Source organism: Balaenoptera acutorostrata, chromosome 17, assembly GCF_949987535.1.
Source record: "Balaenoptera acutorostrata chromosome 17, mBalAcu1.1, whole genome shotgun sequence".
NCBI lineage: Eukaryota > Metazoa > Chordata > Mammalia > Artiodactyla > Balaenopteridae > Balaenoptera > Balaenoptera acutorostrata.
This window is the reverse complement of record NC_080080.1, coordinates 80,572,523-80,590,466: the sequence shown is the minus strand read 5'-3', so window position 1 is coordinate 80,590,466 and position 17,944 is coordinate 80,572,523. Positions and strand designations below refer to the sequence as shown.

At 41.5% G+C, this 17,944-nt stretch overlaps 1 protein-coding gene across 7 annotated transcripts in view; it reads right to left on the bottom strand.

The window, feature by feature from the left end:
• Positions 1 to 17,944, bottom strand: part of ST18 (ST18 C2H2C-type zinc finger transcription factor) — a 122,822-nt gene that overhangs the window by 79,926 nt on the left and 24,952 nt on the right. For 5 of the 7 annotated variants that reach the window (XM_028163154.2, XM_028163153.2, XM_028163156.2 and 2 more), the window contains 2 exons: positions 12,602 to 12,656; positions 10,480 to 10,513 (listed from right to left, as the gene is read on the bottom strand). In XM_028163154.2, coding sequence (XP_028018955.2) covers positions 10,480 to 10,513; positions 12,602 to 12,656 — 89 coding nt within the window. Of the gene's footprint in view, positions 1 to 10,479; positions 10,514 to 12,601; positions 12,657 to 17,089; positions 17,173 to 17,944 lie in introns of those variants that run through there. The other 2 variants (XM_028163155.2, XM_057532396.1) reach the window with 2 other exon arrangements.

Sequence of the window (17,944 nt, the reverse complement as noted above, 5' to 3'; positions counted from 1 at the left end):
ACAAATCTGTGCAGTGTTGTGGCAGCCAAGTATCCAACTGAATCAGAAATAACTTGCTTTTAAGGGCTATTCCTGATCTAGGCGCTCTCAAGCTTCTACATTAAGCCTGCAAATCCACACGTCACTTCCCGTAAGGCACCCCTTAAGCGTATCCGTGCCATCCTTCCCATCAGAGCTCCTGAGGACCCCCCCTCCTGGCCCACCTCTGTCCCCAGGCCCCACCAAGTCAGGCAGGCTCGGCCCCAACATGGTTCTGCCACCTCCGGACCCGGCAGGCGGCCGTCTTCCTGGACCATTCACGGGATGCCCTTATTCCCATTCACTGGTGGGCGCAGGGCGGGGTGACTACTTTGCCCGTGCCTGCCTCGTAGTTTACTATTCCATCATGTAACCTTTTTTAGAAATTCATATTCTCATTCAGAATACTGTACGACTGCTTCCCTGAGAACACCTAAGCGATAGGAACCCGCTTCCGAGCCAGAGTTCACTCCTCGAGACGACGTGGACAGTGGCCCCTGAGACTCAGCAGTGCTTCAGGGCCCAGAAGTGCTCGGGACCCCCGTTTTACCGTTCCACCCCCATGCTGGCTGGGAGCTATCCTGTAAGTCATTGTTTTCGAGATGTTCCCATGGTTAGTAGGAATCATGAAGTTAGAAACCTGTGTGGAGGCTTGGTCTACAGTGTTGTCAAGAAATTGTCCTGCATCTGTTTTAGGTGTAGAAATAAACTGGACATCAAAGCTTAATTCACTGAAGCACAAAACGGAAGACACTGGGATCTCAGAGCCCAGGCTTTCTATTGGTACGTGATTTTTCATTGCTTTTAAAAACATGGGGCCATCTTGTTGAGGAAGTGGGTTTGAAGTCCTGGAGGGAACTGGCCTTCATCTACACTCAAGGGACGCCCCTCTGTTCTCATCTGTCCCTCCCCCTTGACCCCCTGCCACCCAAACCCCCAGCTGGCCCAGAACCAGGCCGCTGGAAGAGTCCGCCTTGGTTAAATCTGGTTTAACCGAGTGCCTGTTTCCTGCCCGTAGGAGTTCCCTGGGTGGACACGTTCTCACCCTCCCAACGCAGGTCAAAACCTGGCCGGAATTCACTGCTCATGTCATCGTGCTCCTGCACAATAAGCCTCCCGTACAATAAACGCGGAGCCCCGTGATCCCAGGACAGACGGCAGGCTCTGTGTCGGCCTCCACCTCCAAGGACATGGGCCCTCAGGGGCTCTGGAGCAATTTTCATGGACCCTTCGCGGGCAGAGGGGTCTGAACTCCCTCAGTTCTCACGGGCACCGGGAAGAGCAGAGCCTACTCCGCGGTCCCCCTGGGCGTGTGCCGTCATTTCCCTACAAGTTTTACTGCCCCAGCCCTGGACAACATCCTCACCTCACAAGAAGATCCCACAGGTGGGGATGCACTCCCGACCTCAGGTGGGGACCACGGTGAGGACCTTTAAGGATCAGATGCCCCGGCCCTCGGTTTCTCCCAAGTGTTCACATGTCCAGCAGCGGCGGCTTCACCTGCTGACCTGTGGCCTCGGGGTCTCCTGTCCACAGACTCGCTGGCTGATTCCTTCCTACAAGCAACTCAGAAATGGGCAGTAGGCACTTCTGTTCTAGTTGTGATTTCTTTTCTGGACTGAAAATGACCAAATGAAACTAAGGGAGAAGTTAACAGAATTAAGAGCACCTCGTTTTTATGTTGTAGAGGAAGACATGTATTGATGGTAGAAAAATAAATTAGAAATGATTATTATAGCAAGAGTAGCATGGTTTGTAGTCAAGGGGCCGGTAGAAGCTTTGTTGACTAAACAGTCTAGACTTTAAAGGGACAGACGTAGGGGAAGAATCTAAGAACTGGAAGGAAAGAGGTTACAGGCATTATAAAATGATAAAGAGAATCAACATGTTAAATAGAAATTCCTTGGCAGTGAGTTCCTAACTACATTATTCTCAAAACAAATATTGGTAGACAATGTAAAATAAGATATCTCAAGTAACATCACGTACTAGGGATACAACGGTGAATAAAATAGATTTCTTGTCTTTAAAAAGTTTACGGTGTATCAAAAAGAATTATATATGATGAATTAAAGTTTTTTAAATAGTTTATTCTTTTTTTTGATGTCTCCCCAACCAAATTCTAAACTTGAAGGCAGGGGATCTGCTTTCTTCTGGATGCGTGGACAGACGGATGGATGAGTAATAAAATAGCTACAATTCAAAGTCATAAGTGCTTTAAAACAGACAAGAAAAGAAACGCTTTGGGGACACAATGGAAAAAAGTATTAGTCAGCCTGGGAGGTCATGGGACAGCTCATTGCAGAGATGACATTAGTCATTAGCCTTAAAGAATGAGTACAAATCCCATAGGGGATTAGATGAAGGGAAGAATTTTGCCAGGAATAGACTGTAACAGAGTTGAGACGGAAAAAGCATTATATAAAATAAAATAAGATAAAATAAAATAGTAAAATAATAATATAAAATAAAATAAAATAAGAAGTAGCTTTAGGCTTGGGATTTCCTGCAGAAAACAGTCTGGTGATGAGATTGGAAGAAGAACATTTGGAAGTGGAGGTGATTCGAAAAAAGGACTTTCTCCTTCAAGGAGGATAAAATAAACAAGGAGAAGGATCACACAAGGGGGAAAAAAACAAGTGAAAATGTAGCAAAGGAGAGCTTCAATGGCAAAGACGAATCAGAAGATACGTCTCAATAAAGCCAGAGGTCAATTTAGCTCTGCTTGGAGATGGGGGGAGCAGTTAGGTGAACCCAGAGGCCAAGACTGAAAGCGCCATATGGAACAGTTTCCATAGTCAAGAAGGCAGCAAAGACGTGACATCTGAACGTGTCTCCGAGGTCCCACAGCTGGTCTGACCAGACCCCCAGAACCCAGGGCTGCTGTTCACCCACGTTCTCGCCACCACACGCACCCGTCAAAGTCCAAGTTTGTGTTAGAGTTACGAGAAGTCACCCATGGAGAGGAAACACTGAAAACTAAAGCACACACACGCTTTGGTTGCAGGAAGTTGATGTGTCAACATTGAGGGACACATTTATCTCAGTTCACACTTCAAGCAGGAAAAACACAACAATTGTCAGAAATCTTATGTTTGCAAACATACACGGTAATTGAAACGGGACTTCAAGTGGGTTTAGCTTACCTAAGAGATAACAGCAGAAATGAAGAGCTCTGCCTGGTGATTCAAGTTAATCGTTCCTTCACGGAAGATGAAGGAGAAACAAGAGATGGAATTCAGTACTTTCATGCTGCACTAGAGATGCTCCAGAACACATTAGGGTGAGAAGATCACGACCACATCCTAACCTGTGACGTGCCTGGCTGGGTTGAAAGGAATCTCAGCACGTTGGTTATCAATACATCAAGATGACAAGGCAGTCACGTGACCTATGGAAGCCGACGGAGAGTCTGGATTTTGTTTGAAACATAATAATGACATCCCCTGAGAACACACTCTAGATGACTGTAGAGGCATATAAAGTGGTGTTTAAACGCATCTTTACACGAATTCTCTTTCTAATGATCTGTGGAAAATATTTAAGGAAGATTTGGTTGATTTCAAACACATCCAAGAGGTTAAAACAAAGACTCACAAAAGACCAAGGCTTGTGCTTTTTGCTACACTACTGTCAACATTTTGTTTGTTCAGTGTTCTGCTATTCTCCATCAAGTAGAAATGCAAACAGTCATTAACATTAACCCAAGAGTTCACAGACCAAGAAAATTCCAAAGAAACCCAGACGCTTGTCTTTCCCTGCCAACCCATGCCATGAAAATTAACAATGGAGAGAAGAGCTTTTCCAAGTACGGAGTGAAGTCTAAGCTTGTGGGTGCCTCTGGAACTTTAATATGCAGGATAACAGCTCAGAGATCTCGCTAGAACAAAGGTTCACTCGGTCTGGGGTGGGCCTGGGAGCCTGCGTTTCTAATAAGCGCCCAGGGGACGCTCGGAGCAGCCGGTTTGGCTCCGGGTGACATGTGATCCCCGAGTGGGAGGGGACCTCTCCCGCTGCAGTGTCACCCACAGTGTTTTTATCACATACTTCCCTGGTTTATTACATCCATGCGCTAATTTTGTCTCCACTGCAGTACCTGGTACTACACTGGGGCAGAAGAAGTGCTGAAGCAACAAATACAGATGGAGATATTCTTTCGCCTCATTTGTGTTACAAGAAAAGAAGAGCTAAATGTATAAAAAAATTATCTCTCTGGGTGAGCTCTGCAAATCCAAAAACCACGGTGAAGTGAATCTTCATGTGCGGCCCGCAGGGGGGGCATGTGTCACGGTTTTAGAAAAGGTCTGATTTCGGGAGATGTTTGCACCTTAGACTCCTAGAATCGTCGGCTGACACAGGCCACCGATATCCTTGTGATAACGTTGGAACATGGAAAAAAAAGGTAAAGAAAAGAAAGCGCATTTCCTTGTTCTTATTTTTTTCTGAGAAACTTCACTGAATATTTATGTATAAGCCCCATGGTGTTTTACATCATAATGCGGGCATTATGATGTAAAATAAAACATATACAGTTAAGATGGGGCGCGCCGTGCCCCATGCAATCATCATTTTATATATGCAGACTGGAAGACACATAGCTGTTCAGTCTCTAAGCTCAGCTGTGAAGGGACAGGAGCCCACTGCTGGCCCAGTTCTAAATGCCTGTCCTTGACCTCACGTGGACACAGAAAGGACACACACCCCACACTCTGTGAAATCAGTCTCCGAAGGGCAAGGCCCATGATAGCTCATCACCTGGGAAGAAGCACTTCGAAAGGAAAAACAACTAGAACGAACAGAGATTTGTACCCAATCCAGGTATTTTAACAGACTTAAAATCACATAACTAATTCATGGAATAAAAAATCCAGAAGGAAAGGGCAGTGGCCTCTTTATAATCGGCAGTGCATGAATCAAGAAAATGTGCTGGCGGGGAGATCAGCTCGGTGCTTTGTGTCCGCCTAGAGGGGTGGGATAGGGAGGGTGGGAGGGAGACGCAAGAGGGAGGGGATATGGGGATATATGTATGCGTATAGCTGATTCACTTTGTTATACAGCAGAAACTAACACACCATTGTAAAGCAATTATACTCCAATGAAGACGTTAAAAAAAAAAAGAAAGAAAGAAAATGTGCTGGGGTTAGTTTGTAGGTCTGATATATTCCACCTTGATTTATCAATTTACTGATGAAGTTTAAGTAACTATTTCCCCCCAAATTCGGATGATAAGATAGGATTCCAGTGTGTCAGTGCAGGTTCATCAGTTGTAACGAACATACCACCTAGTGGGGATATTGATGGTGGAGGAGGCTGGGCGCCTGCGGGAAGTTCTGTCTGTTATGCTCAGTTTTGCTGTGAACCAAAAACTGCTCTAAAAAGTAAAGTCTATCGGGGAAAGAAAGGAATGCTAGGGTCTGCAGTAACAGAGGACAATACAGTGGCTGCAGTGGGTCTGGGGAGGCGTGGGGTGCACCCTGGACCACAGACGGGCCCTAAGTTCTGCCTCTGGTCCAGTCTCTTATTAGTCAAAGACCTTGCCTGTATAAAGCATGTAACTTCCCCGAACCCGGCTTGTGAGTTAAGTGTGGACAATGTCACTTGTCCCAGTGACCCTAAGGGCTGGTTGTAGGGATCTAATCAGATCTTGCGCACTATTTCCACCCCTCACTCGAGAGACACCTACTGAAGGCCGCTCATGGCAGGCTCAGTGCTAAATGCAGGCCCATAAGTACTGCTGGTACAGAGTTAATGGAATTTTCTTGTTAAACAACGAACTCTTCAAATTTTTATTCTTGTTGAAAGCCTCCCTAAGATATCTTAAGACACTTTCTTACCCCGGTAAGTACAGTACAGAAAACAAACTAACTCTCTGGAAGGATTACTCATGCCCCCGAGTCACAGGCTGGACACCAGCCCCCTGCCCTTTACACAGAGGTGGATGAGGACCACCAGGACGGGGGGTGATGGACAGTCATGCCTCAGGCACCCCCTTGCTGGAGACTTCTCTTCCAAATTAAGTCCTTATCATCTCCTTCTTTGGTTATCAGTCTCACTTCCCCTCAAAGGGGTTTTAGGAAAATAGGTTTTCTTTAAGGAGTCAGTTCCTTGGATTCTAATTTATAGGTTTGGCCACGTTTAGAGAGACACATGGCTAACAGGAACATAATAGATATGATACGTTATTAAATATCCCAAACAGGCACTGAGCTGTGCATTTGGAAATCACAGCAATAAAGGAAAGAAGAGCGTTTCTTCCTTCTTTTCTGCAACCTTGTGATTAAAACAACGTATTTCCTTTAACCTGGATAATAGATTTATGACACTTAACTTTAGAAATCAGTTTCTGTTCATTGTATTTCCTTCAGTTGAACGTCCTCTCCAGAAATTCTGTGCAACAAGTAGTTCCAAGAAAATCATGACCATTAAAGGAAACTTTAGTCTCAAGAAAAAAACAAAAATTGGAAAGAAAACTACTAAGTATTAAATATTTAACTGATATAAAGACTTCAGTGTATGAAATAAGATAGAAGAAAGAAGAGAAAGCCATCTAAATCTGTAAGTCGCAAAATATTCTCACGTCAATTAAATATTGTTATTAAATCTATAGCTGATTAGAGAACTCATAAAATGTTTAATATTTTAAAACTTACAAGAAAATACCAAGTGATAAGGTTTTGAATGAAGGAACAAATTATGTAAAATAAAATAAAAAGAGACAACTAAATTAAAATTTTATTACAAAACTTAAGCCAACTGGGAGGCAGCAAGAAGACCATGAAAGGACAGTGGGAAGTGCCTCTAATATAATTAAGAGCCTTGAATTCACTTGTGCCTCTAAGGAGTCACATAGGAAAGCCATTTCAGAGGCTGGAATGTAGTTTCCTAATTAGAGGAGAGGGGCCGGGACTGGCATAAAACACTTTGCCAACGCAGGACACAATTACCAATATTAGTAGATGCAATTGCAGGCAGATCAGATTAAAGATAATAGTAATAAAAGAAAAGAGCAGAGAAAATCCAATGGTCATGATTTAGACGGGCTCACGAGAGCCTTCGCAGCACCACCTGTAACCTGAATTGTGCTGGAGAAAAGGCTGGAAATGCTAATAAGGCACGTGATTAACGGTGGGTCTGGGGTTATAAATTGCTTTTTTAATGGTGAAGACAGAGTATCATAAGAAGATGAGAATGCCAGTATCAATTTTTATTAGTGTCAGGAACAATATGCCGTATATTTAAATCAGCTTCATTTGTATTAGTATTTTTATAGGTAGTAGCTCTGGAAGCAATAACATGTCCAATGCATTCTAAAAGGAAGAACTAAATAAAGTTGCCAATGTTCTCCACAAAAGACCCATAACTTCTATACTGAGGAAAATATGCCACATTTCCTGAGATACTCAGAATTCAGGTGCACAAAAATGCTGGATTCTGGACCACAACAAAGCTGCAGAATCAACTGGAGGAACAGTTGTAGCAAATGGATAAAGTTGGACAGCATTAAAAACACACTAAAAATAAACCTTCCATATGAATCAGAATTTTTTTCCAAGATTTATGTACAATGGCATTTAGGGTCCATATCTGGGTCAACTTAAACCATTTAAGAAACAACTTGAGACCTATTTAGCCTAAGCATGATCCAGCTGTTGAAAATAAGTAATTATCAAATTAACAATAATCAGTAATTTTTATAAACTCACTGTTAGTAAAGAAAAATAGGTGAATTCATTTTGTTTATGAATTTTCCCAGCATTTATCACCAGCTTCCTGAATTGGTCTAATGACAAATTAGGTAAAATTGAATATCTGACAAAAAGTTTTTTTAGAGAATTAGGAGACTAGGAAATGCTATTTTTAATTAAAATATATATATATTTTTTTGAATTTCAGAAAACTAGGCTTTGAAAAATAAACCATAAGGGTTAAACTGCAGAATTTTAAGAATCCAGGTTCTGAGGACATCAACAATGGACCGTGTTTTTGATCTATATTCTAGACAATTAGTATTAACCGCGCATGACAGAAAGCTCAGCCTGGTGAGTGAGAAGCTGGCCTGAGTCAGAAGTCTGGATTCCTTACTAGTTGTTTAATCTTAGGCTATTTATGTAAACTGTTTATTTTCACTTTCTTCATCTGAAAATTGGAAGTATCATCGTTTCTACCTTCTAAGGTTCTTGGAGGATTGATGAGACAGATTGCTCCAGGACCCTCAGGACTGCCTGGGTCTCAATAAATATTAGTTTTATTGTAATTATTGATGCTAATAAAGTGCTTAAACAGTAATTTCTATTTCTCCAGGAGGGTCATATTAAACATTTTTCCTCTCAAAGTTGCTTCTCTCTGCTAATGTCTTCTTTTTCTCTATGAATTTTATATTTCTCCTTAATCCAAAGCATACAACGTATTCATTCCTTCAAATTTCTCTTTTTCTTTTCAAGTTATTCTTCAAGACACGTTACTCTAAAGGACTTTTCCCTCCTCTGAATAGTTTGATTCCCTAAAAAGACTCCAACTGGAAACACAGTTCTTCAGCTGTGGGATGCCCGAGGAACCCACCCTGGGAGGGCACACATGGCAGGCTTCTGGAGTCTTGACCATTTTCAACTTCTCTCCATCATTCTACAAGGACGTCAAGTCTCCAAACAAATAGGAATTGTTAACGAGAGCAGGTGTAAAAAGCAAGAACGTAAAGCAGCCAGACACTCCGGCCATTTAATCCTGTCCCAATGTGTGGGTATATCTATGTTCTGCTCTCATAAAAGTAGTTTAAAATGTAATATTTTCAATGATAAAATCGACAACAGATGCAGGGTCATGGATTTCCTACAAACACATTTCCACAGAGAAGAGCACCAGCAAGAAAGCTTGCACCCAATTCTGATAGATCCCGTTCCACTAAGTTGATGAACCGAAACTTGCAGAATGAAGGTACTAAGCTAGCCCTCCAAAGGAAATCACAGAGCACAGTGGCCTGGAAAACAACCATGTAAATCATAAATGCATACATTGTAAACGTCAAGGTGTGCCAGACACTGTTACACATCCAGACGCTGTTACACATGCTCCAGTTTTCACACATTTCCCAGAGGAACACATAGACCATCGCTGTTTTCAGAAAGGTGGATTAGACCCTGAGTTTGGGGCTTTCTGGGCTTGCAAACCTAGAGAGGAGACAAGGGCCTCCTCTTGCTCCTGAATCATTTCACTACAAAATAGCATCAGGACAGAAAATGTACTGGCAGCATGCGTTTCTTTAAATATGCGCTTAAAAAAAACCAACAACTATACCTTGCAAAGACTCTGTGAAAGAAAACCCACTTGGAGTTTATTCTGCAAAACCTAGTCAGGTGGAATTTCCAGAGCATTGCCCGAGGCGCATAGCACAGTATCTAAGGCGGAAGTGCTCAGATCCACCCCGAACCCCATCATCACATTATCTTCAAATGTCTACTGTCAAAAATTCACGTGATTACCTGATAGAATTATCTAAATTTCTTCACAAATTGAAGTATAGTTGATTCACAATGTTGTGTTAGTTTCAGGTATACAGCACAATAATTCAGATATATATCTGAATATATATATATATATATACACACCATATACATACTTTTCATATTCTTTTCCATTATAGAGTTATTACAAAATATTGAGTGCAGTTCCCTGTGCTAAACAGTAGGTCCTTGTTGATGATCTATTTTATACATAGTAGTGTGTATTTGTTCATCCCAAACTCCTAATTTATCCCTCCTCCCCCTTCCCTTTTGGTAACCATAAGTCTTCTATGTCTGTGGTTCTATTTCTGTTTTGTAAATAAGTTTGTTTGTATCAGTCAAGACATGGAAGCAACCTAAATGTCGATCGACAGAGGAATGGATAAAGAAGATGTACATAGATACAATGGAATATTACTCAGCCATAAAAAAGAATGAAATAATGCCATTTGCAGCCACATGGATGGACCTAGAGATGATCACACTGAGTGAAGTAAGCCCGGCAGAGAAAGACAAATATCATATGATATCACTTATATGTGGAATCTAAAACAGAATTATCTAATTATTAAAAAGAAACACAGAGCATTCTGGACTTGGGTTATTCCTCACTCATGTTCTCAGATGAGCTCAGTTCCTTACTTCCATCGGCAGGAAAACAAACCACACACGGGTGTGTGCACAGAGGCAGTGCACCCTCCAAGGAAAAAGTGGAGATTTTCCCACGTTACATAACAGCGTTTTTGTGTTTTGTTATCAAAATATTAGCTTGAATTGTTTCGGATCAACAATCAGTAGTTTCTCCCCTTCTCAGTTTCTTTGGTGTAGAGACAGAGGCCAAGTGAAATAGGCCTGTTGGCTTATTCCTCACAGTAAAATGAGGATCCGAGGCTTGAAAAGTACAAAACATTCTAATAATTAAAGTTGATCAATCTTAGCAAAAGTAAAGTAGGGCAACCCTTACCTGAGCTCCTGGATTAGAGAATCCATTGGTGCTACTGACAAAAAGAAAGAAAGAAAAGGAAAATCAGTTTATAATTTTGAAAACTGTATGACAGAAAACTTTTACCGCCTAGAGATAACGACCAATGTATGATTAGTGCAGACCCCACTCAATTTCCCTCTGGGCCGATTCATCTTTTCTGGTTCTGGTTCTTTGGAAACAAGAGGACAGGTGATCATGGCCCAGAACAGATGGTTCCAGATTAGTGCCTCAGGTGACCCTGGGACTTCGAAGTCATGGATTGGACTTCCAAATACCTGCCTTTAGAGATTCATTGAAAAAGTACAGGAGTACGAAGGACTTGAACTATTTTTTAAATCAATTTTACTGTCTCTAGGAAAAATTTCAAAAGAATCCTGTTTACATTTTTATTGACATTAAACAAGCATTTAAATAAAACTGGCAAAGTTTTATTAATAAATATCCTAAGAGTCTGTTCCTTCAATTTCTTCCCTGTAGAAAGAGAAGTTTTAGTCACATTAATTTCAACATCCTATTAAAAATAAGATATTTATAGAAAAAAAGAGCTTTGATTTTTCTGAGATGATGGGAACTAAAGAAGTTCATGTTTATAAATACCTGCCTACACCAGGATAAGCAGCATATTGAGAGAGACAACAGGTGGTTTTAAAGATGACTCATGCTGCATGAGAAACAGTTGTTTCAGTTCTCAAAGAACATTTTGGCTCTATTTAAGGGTGTATATGTATGTGCCAAAAGAATTCAAAGTCCAAAAAGAATGGCAAATTAAAATACTCACATTTTAGAAGTATGATAGAGTTGTGTGCTTTCAGAAGTCAGAATAAGAGATTCGAATAATCCAAATACAGTTCCTAGAATGCTGATGTTTAAGGCAGATGTGAGCCTATGCTAAATAACGATAAAACTGTTCTTGTTTTAAAAACCTGTATTCCATGGAGAAGCTTGCTGCGTAAAAATGTGATATTTCCAAAACTGCATTCCAAATATTAGGATATACGATGTAATTACTTTTAAAGTAACTTAAACTAAACCTGGAAAATAGAACACTGTAAAACTTCTGTTTGGGTAGAGAAAAGTCCCGTATCTTGTACAGCATGACTCTGCATTTTGTTTATCATGGCTAATGATAACCAGGGTTGTATTTTAACTGAAAAAAAAAAATCATCCTGGAATAGAAAAAAAATGGGGGATTCTGGACTTCACTGAAACAGGAATTATTTACCTTGACTACACACATAAACAAAGCTAATGAAAGCGTTGAATTTGATTAGACATTTTCAACTGTAAATCTCAAAACGCTTACAAATGACTGCCTGATAACTGTCCGACCCAACCTTTCCTCAGCAAGACCAACGCGAGGAGGGTCAGGTGGGGAACAGCTGCCCAGCTTCCTTCCAGAGGTCAGGCTGAACCTTCCATTTAGAGTGAAGGGTCACACAAATATAGTTAATTATAATAAAAGTTATTTTCCTTAAGGGGTATTATTGCCAGTCAATCCTGTTTTCCAGATGTTTAGATCATCAAGGGCCTGTTTATATTTCAGTATTACATTACCATCTGTTGGTTACAAAAAGAGAGGGATAACTGACAAGTTAAACCTTTCAGACGTTACTTCGCAGAGCTGCTGGAAATTCCCAGCAGGGACAGTCCAAAAACAAACATCGTCATTTTACTTGAACTAAGTTTAGACTGGAAGCCACTAAACCGGATAACATAAAAATCAAAACCTGCTTTGGCAATAAACGAACAATTCGGTCTTTTCCCTTGGACATTAAAGGTCACGTCAATAATTTGAGGTCTCCATGAAGTGTTCTTCCCTTGCTGACCCTTATTCTATTTTGCACGATGTTTAAATCTACTCACGATTGCATTTTGTAAAAATTAGCATCCTACATCATTTGGACTATTCTGAGTCCTTTACTCCTGGTTCATAGTATTTACTAGCCTCTCAATGCCATGATCCAATGTCCTGGCTTGATTTAAAAATGGAAGCCCTGAGGAAGTTGTAATTCTTCTGACTACACGTCAGGGACTGAGCACAGAACGCCCACATTTCATGGTGCGCTGAGCACGGTGTCATGGAATCTGCTTGCTAACTCACCCTTGGTTCCTTTCGCACGGGTACGCAGCGTTTTATCTTCAGCCTCTGCATCCATCTGTAACGTGAGCACAAAGTCCTGAGGTCACTGCTTTGACATTGACCAAAATACGAACACATGTCACTAGAAGTTCTGAAGGTCATTATGAAAAGCAGAGTAGCCTTTCATGCTCTTGAACAGCATCTGACTCTGAAGAGATAGAGCTGTGACTGCCTAACACTCCATGGGTTCTGGAAACACTTCTATAGATGCTGGAACCAGACGGAAGGGACAAGAGGGCAGATGTCCTTGCCCGCAAGTGTTTGCTACTGATTCAAACACTTCCGGCATTACAAAGATAGAAAGAGGGATGGTCTGATTAACAGTGATGGTGAAAGAGACAAAACCTCAAATGCCAAACCAAAAGGTTTCAGATTAATTTACTAAACCAGATTCCTCTGCATTTCTAGAAACTTTCTGCTACATGCCTCTTTCTAAGTTAGGAAAAATAATTCCCACTGTAAAACTCCAACATGAACACAAAACCCTGAAATGCCCTCATTGTAAAATACCACTGGAAATGTTTACGATCAACAATGGCATACATTTACTCCCATAATTCCAGAATAAATGTGGGTTATAATCGTCCAAATCCATAAGGAAAGTAAAATTTGAGTGTTGTGTCTGTCACTATCAAATTCCCTAAAACATCATTACTAATGATTTTAAATATAATCGAGCTAATTATCAAAGGGATGCCAAGACATAAAAAGCTTGTTCTTTCTGTCCACACGGAGATAGAGTCTGACCTGACTACACCCAACCATCCCACTAGGATCCTCTAAGCATCTCGTAGTTTAATTCACTTTTGCACTTTATCAGAAGGAATTCTTAAGCAGAAGGAAGTTGTTCTGCTTGTTGAAAATCAGAAGCAGGCGGAAGGCGCTCTCCGTGGCTCATCCTTAAATCCCGACGCCGGGAGGGATGCGGTGTGACTGCAATGAGAATGGGAGACGCATCTCTGCTTTCCAAGGCTGAGTTGTGATGGAAAGCACTGACCTGCCATAGACTTATAATAGGGGAGCAGGTGTGGCAATGATGGACTTTAATTTCCTTTAATAAACCTTTTATGTGCCACACTTTTACTGCCATTCGACGCTCTCCAAGGTCCTGCACATAATAGGTTCATTATTTTTGATTACTATAGTCTATTGAGACAAACAACTCCAGAACACACTATATATTATGTTCAGTTAAACCAATATAGACTATTTATCCATTGTGCATTTTTTCACCTGCAACACTACAGACAAAATTAATGACAGCTCTCGTAAGCTGAAACTATTAAAACCACCAGCACCCTTTTGTCATCATTTCATAATAAACACCACACCGATCGCTGAACTGTTTTTCAAATTAGCCACCAAAAGTGTCCGCTGCTTTTTTGAGCAGCCGTTGCTTTAGTCTAAATAAAACGGTCCATTGTTAACGAATATTTTCCAACTACATGATAAGAGAAAACAACAGGAAAACAGAGGAGATTTTTTTTTTTCCTCCTGTAGATTTCCCTTCTTCGAAAACCGCACAGACTTATGACAGATGTGACACTGCCTGGGGTTAACGTGGCTTGGTTTACACAGGGTGGTGACCACCGCGTTGTGAAGTCCTCCTCCGTGAGGGTCTCTGCTGCATATAAAGTGGCTCAGTTCACGCAAACTCCCTTCTGTGTGCTAAACGCGTCACTGGATTAGGAGAAACCAGTAGCCTGAGGGTTAAAATGGTGCAAACCATCAAGTATTTCCGAGGGAGCTCCTCCCGTGGGTGAGCAATGCCTCAACACGGGTCTGCAGTCACCCTGCGTGCAGGTGCTCTGATAGCTCCCCCCGCCACTCTGGATGTCCCCACCCTCGCCCGCCCCCAAACACAGGTGAAGGTTGAACTCCACGAGTTTCTTTACAGAAACACGGTGTGCAGAGTGCCAGCAGGCATATAGAAATGTCAGAAAACTGCTTAAACGTAACCTTCTTCATAACGGCTCCAAGACTCGTGCTCTTTCACAATTCAGCTCCCCGAGGACCTGAGGGGACTGCCACCGCCCCACGCAGCCACCTCCCCGTTAAAGTCATCGGAAGGGAGGCATAAATATTCATGCGCCTCTGCTTGATGGGGCCTGGAGCGCCAGCCTCACGCCTGCATTTTGTGGGGCTATTGTCCTCTTGCTGGTGGAGCACATACGTCCCACACAAGCCCTGTAAGAACTGGCAACTCATCCACGAAGCTCAGCGTTCATTTTAACTTGCGGGCCAGGTTGTAGGTGTGGGATGGGTCAGGCCCCAGCATACAATCCATCCATTTCACCTCCTCTCTCCTGTTCACACCTGAAGGACCGTAGCTGCTACTAAATTCAGGGTCTAGTCATGTCTTGCAGCTCTTTGGGAATGAGAACATCAGACACCTAGAGCATACGTGCTTTTCTTTGGGGGGCAACAATCATGAGAAAGCTCGCTCTCTGGTAGATCTCAGCTTAAAAATAAGTCTTTGTTCTCAAAAACCTTACACATGGGAGCAGGAATCTCTAAATATTCTTTGTATGGATTATTCTCATGGACGTTAATAAATTGCCAAAGGGAAGACTTAATTTTTGTAAAATCGAACCTCGGATTCAGTGGGTACCATGTTCCAGTGATGGTTCATTCAAGGGGAAAGAGGTTCTACCTCACTGATTGTGCTGAGACCCAGGGGGCGTGCAGCGGGGCAGGGGGACGGCCACCCCTTCAAGCTCTCCACGTTACAGAAGAGGCCACCAGTACGTACGATTCAGGACACTGACCTAACTAACATGGCCTGTATCTTGAAAACTCCACTTCCTGTTAGGAACGCGGGGTTTTTTTCCATTGGAAAAGGACACTTGACCATCTTTACTACCAAAGTCCCAAATTCTATCGACAAACCTCCAACTGATTTTGTGAAACTTAATGAATCATTTCTTTTCCCAAAATAGAGCTTTGATTTTCTAAAAAGCTGTCCTTCTCCTCACTTCTTAGGACCTTTATCTCCATCCCATTGTTTATGGATGGGAACAAGACAAGACATTTTCTGACATTCCTATCATGGGTTCCTCCTGGCTTTGACAATCTACTCAATTGAGATAAAATATTAAAGGCAAGTTTCGCCACTCTTATTTTTCCTGAAACTAAAAAAAGTTCTTTTAACCTATAATTATGGCTATGTTATGTATAATATTTATGTAGAAAGGAAAAAAAGTGTTCCTGCTTGCTATCTATTTCATAATAAAGCCGTGAAAAAATTTTTTAAAGACTTTCTTCCCCAGTTCTCTGGGGAGAGGAGTTAATACAAGAAGAGGCAAGAGGGAAAGAAACTTATAAAATAAAGAAGGCAAAGAAGCAAAACTTGGGGGAAGGATATGCCAGCACCAACAACGGAGATAAGCAGATAGGCGATGAAGAAGAAAAATGACCATAAAATAAATTTTCACTACTTAGTGAATTTGGAAAGCTTTCATTTACTATCGTCACATATTTACAGACCTACATACAGGTGTGCACAGTAATTCCCTAGTGACATGGACTTGACCCCCTTTTCCTCCTGGTGCTTAGTTAGTTACATCAGGGGCAATCAGGAGATCTTCCTTCTGCATCGCTCCAAGGCACAGATCTGGTGCCTTCTTTTGGGCTGAAGAGGGACCCCTGGAACTGCTGATTTGTGGAAGGGAGAGATTCAAGGAGCAGGACACCAAATTGATAAACTCAATATTGCTTTCATTCATACAAGCAAATTACAGGTATGTGAGGAGATTTAGTTCCCTTTAATTTTATTTTTCACTCAAAAATCCTATTTTAACCTAATGGTTAAACAAACAAAATTATTTGTCAACAAAAACAACCTCCAAGTAAATATTTAATCACTTCTTAAGATTTGGGGAAAACAAATCTCTCGGTAAGGATTACGTTTTATTTCTCCTTTCAACATAACTCTGGACACTGATGTCCTCAATATATATTTATAAGCAGTCTTGAGTTTCTTAATATTAGTAGAAAAGCCATGGTGATCATAACGTTTTGAGGATAGTTTCTCAAAATCCTTATACAATTAACTGTCATACTGTTTAGTGACATATAATTTCATGCCGGTAGCTACTTTTAATTTGAGAAGTCCTTCACATACATTCAATTTGCAATAAGTCCCACTTTTAACAAGATTTCATTGTGTTCCTCTCCTGAGAGTTGGGAACTGACAAAGCCGTTTTGTCTGTTGTGTCTCATGACTCTTGTGGGCTGCCCCTTCAATCTTAGGAAACTCACGGCAACGGTGAGAGGAAGTTAGCTCTGTGCCTGCCCAGAGGAGGTCCAGGGGTCCTCCCCACGAGGAGCACCTTATCCTCAGCGGATGCTTTCTTTACAAAAATCATTTTTTAAAAAACGACAAAGAGAAACTCAGGAAGTTAGAAAAGGCTAAACCCAGAAAATGGAACAGCTAAATGATGCCAGTACCTTGGGATGAAACTTGGCCAGATTGAAGAACAAAGAACCCTACACCGAGTGCCCTTTCTTTTGATGATTCTGGCATTATTTTGTTTTAAACATAGCTTTGGATCAGCCCAAAATGGCAGCAAAAGATGTTTCCCTGTTATACAAGAAAAAGATGGGGAAAATGAGTTGTGATCCTAAAAGAATACTTGACTCATTGATGAGAATACCAAGATTGAATGTTCAAGTATGTTTTTTCTCTGTTCTTACCCTTTTATTGTTTTCCTGGTTCTCCTTTCATACATTTATTAATTCCTCAGGAAGAGTAATTCAGAAAGTAAACGTAAAAACATTTAAATGAATAAAATCAGGAGCTTTGACATCACCCTTGATGCCATGTTAATAATTTTCTGAACCTTTTCTGAATGCTTTATCCTAAATGAAATGAAAATTTTCTGAATCCTCTATTTAGGGCACAGGATCCCTGATGTCAGCTCTCTGTTCCTGTCTGTCTCTATTTGTACTGCCTTTGATTCTGCATAAAAAGCTGAAGAATTGAATGATGGTACCGTTTACATCGGTGACCCGTCTCATGTCCCCTGATCCCTCCCAGCCTGGCAAACACCACACCTAACGGAAAAGCAGGTTCAGCGCTCTCTCAGACGAAGCACAGCTGTCTGGAAAGAGCTCTTCCCGAAGGCCAAGGGCATCACATCCCCAACAGAGGAGATGCTTTTCAAAGGGAATTTCTAGAGTCAAGTGGAAATGAAGGAAACCTTGGGCCTGGGAGAGCTTGGGTGGCTTTAGGAGGAGGCTGAGGTGTTTTGATTCTTGCTTCTGATTTTGGAGTTTCTGCGGCTCCCATGTGTAGACTAACCC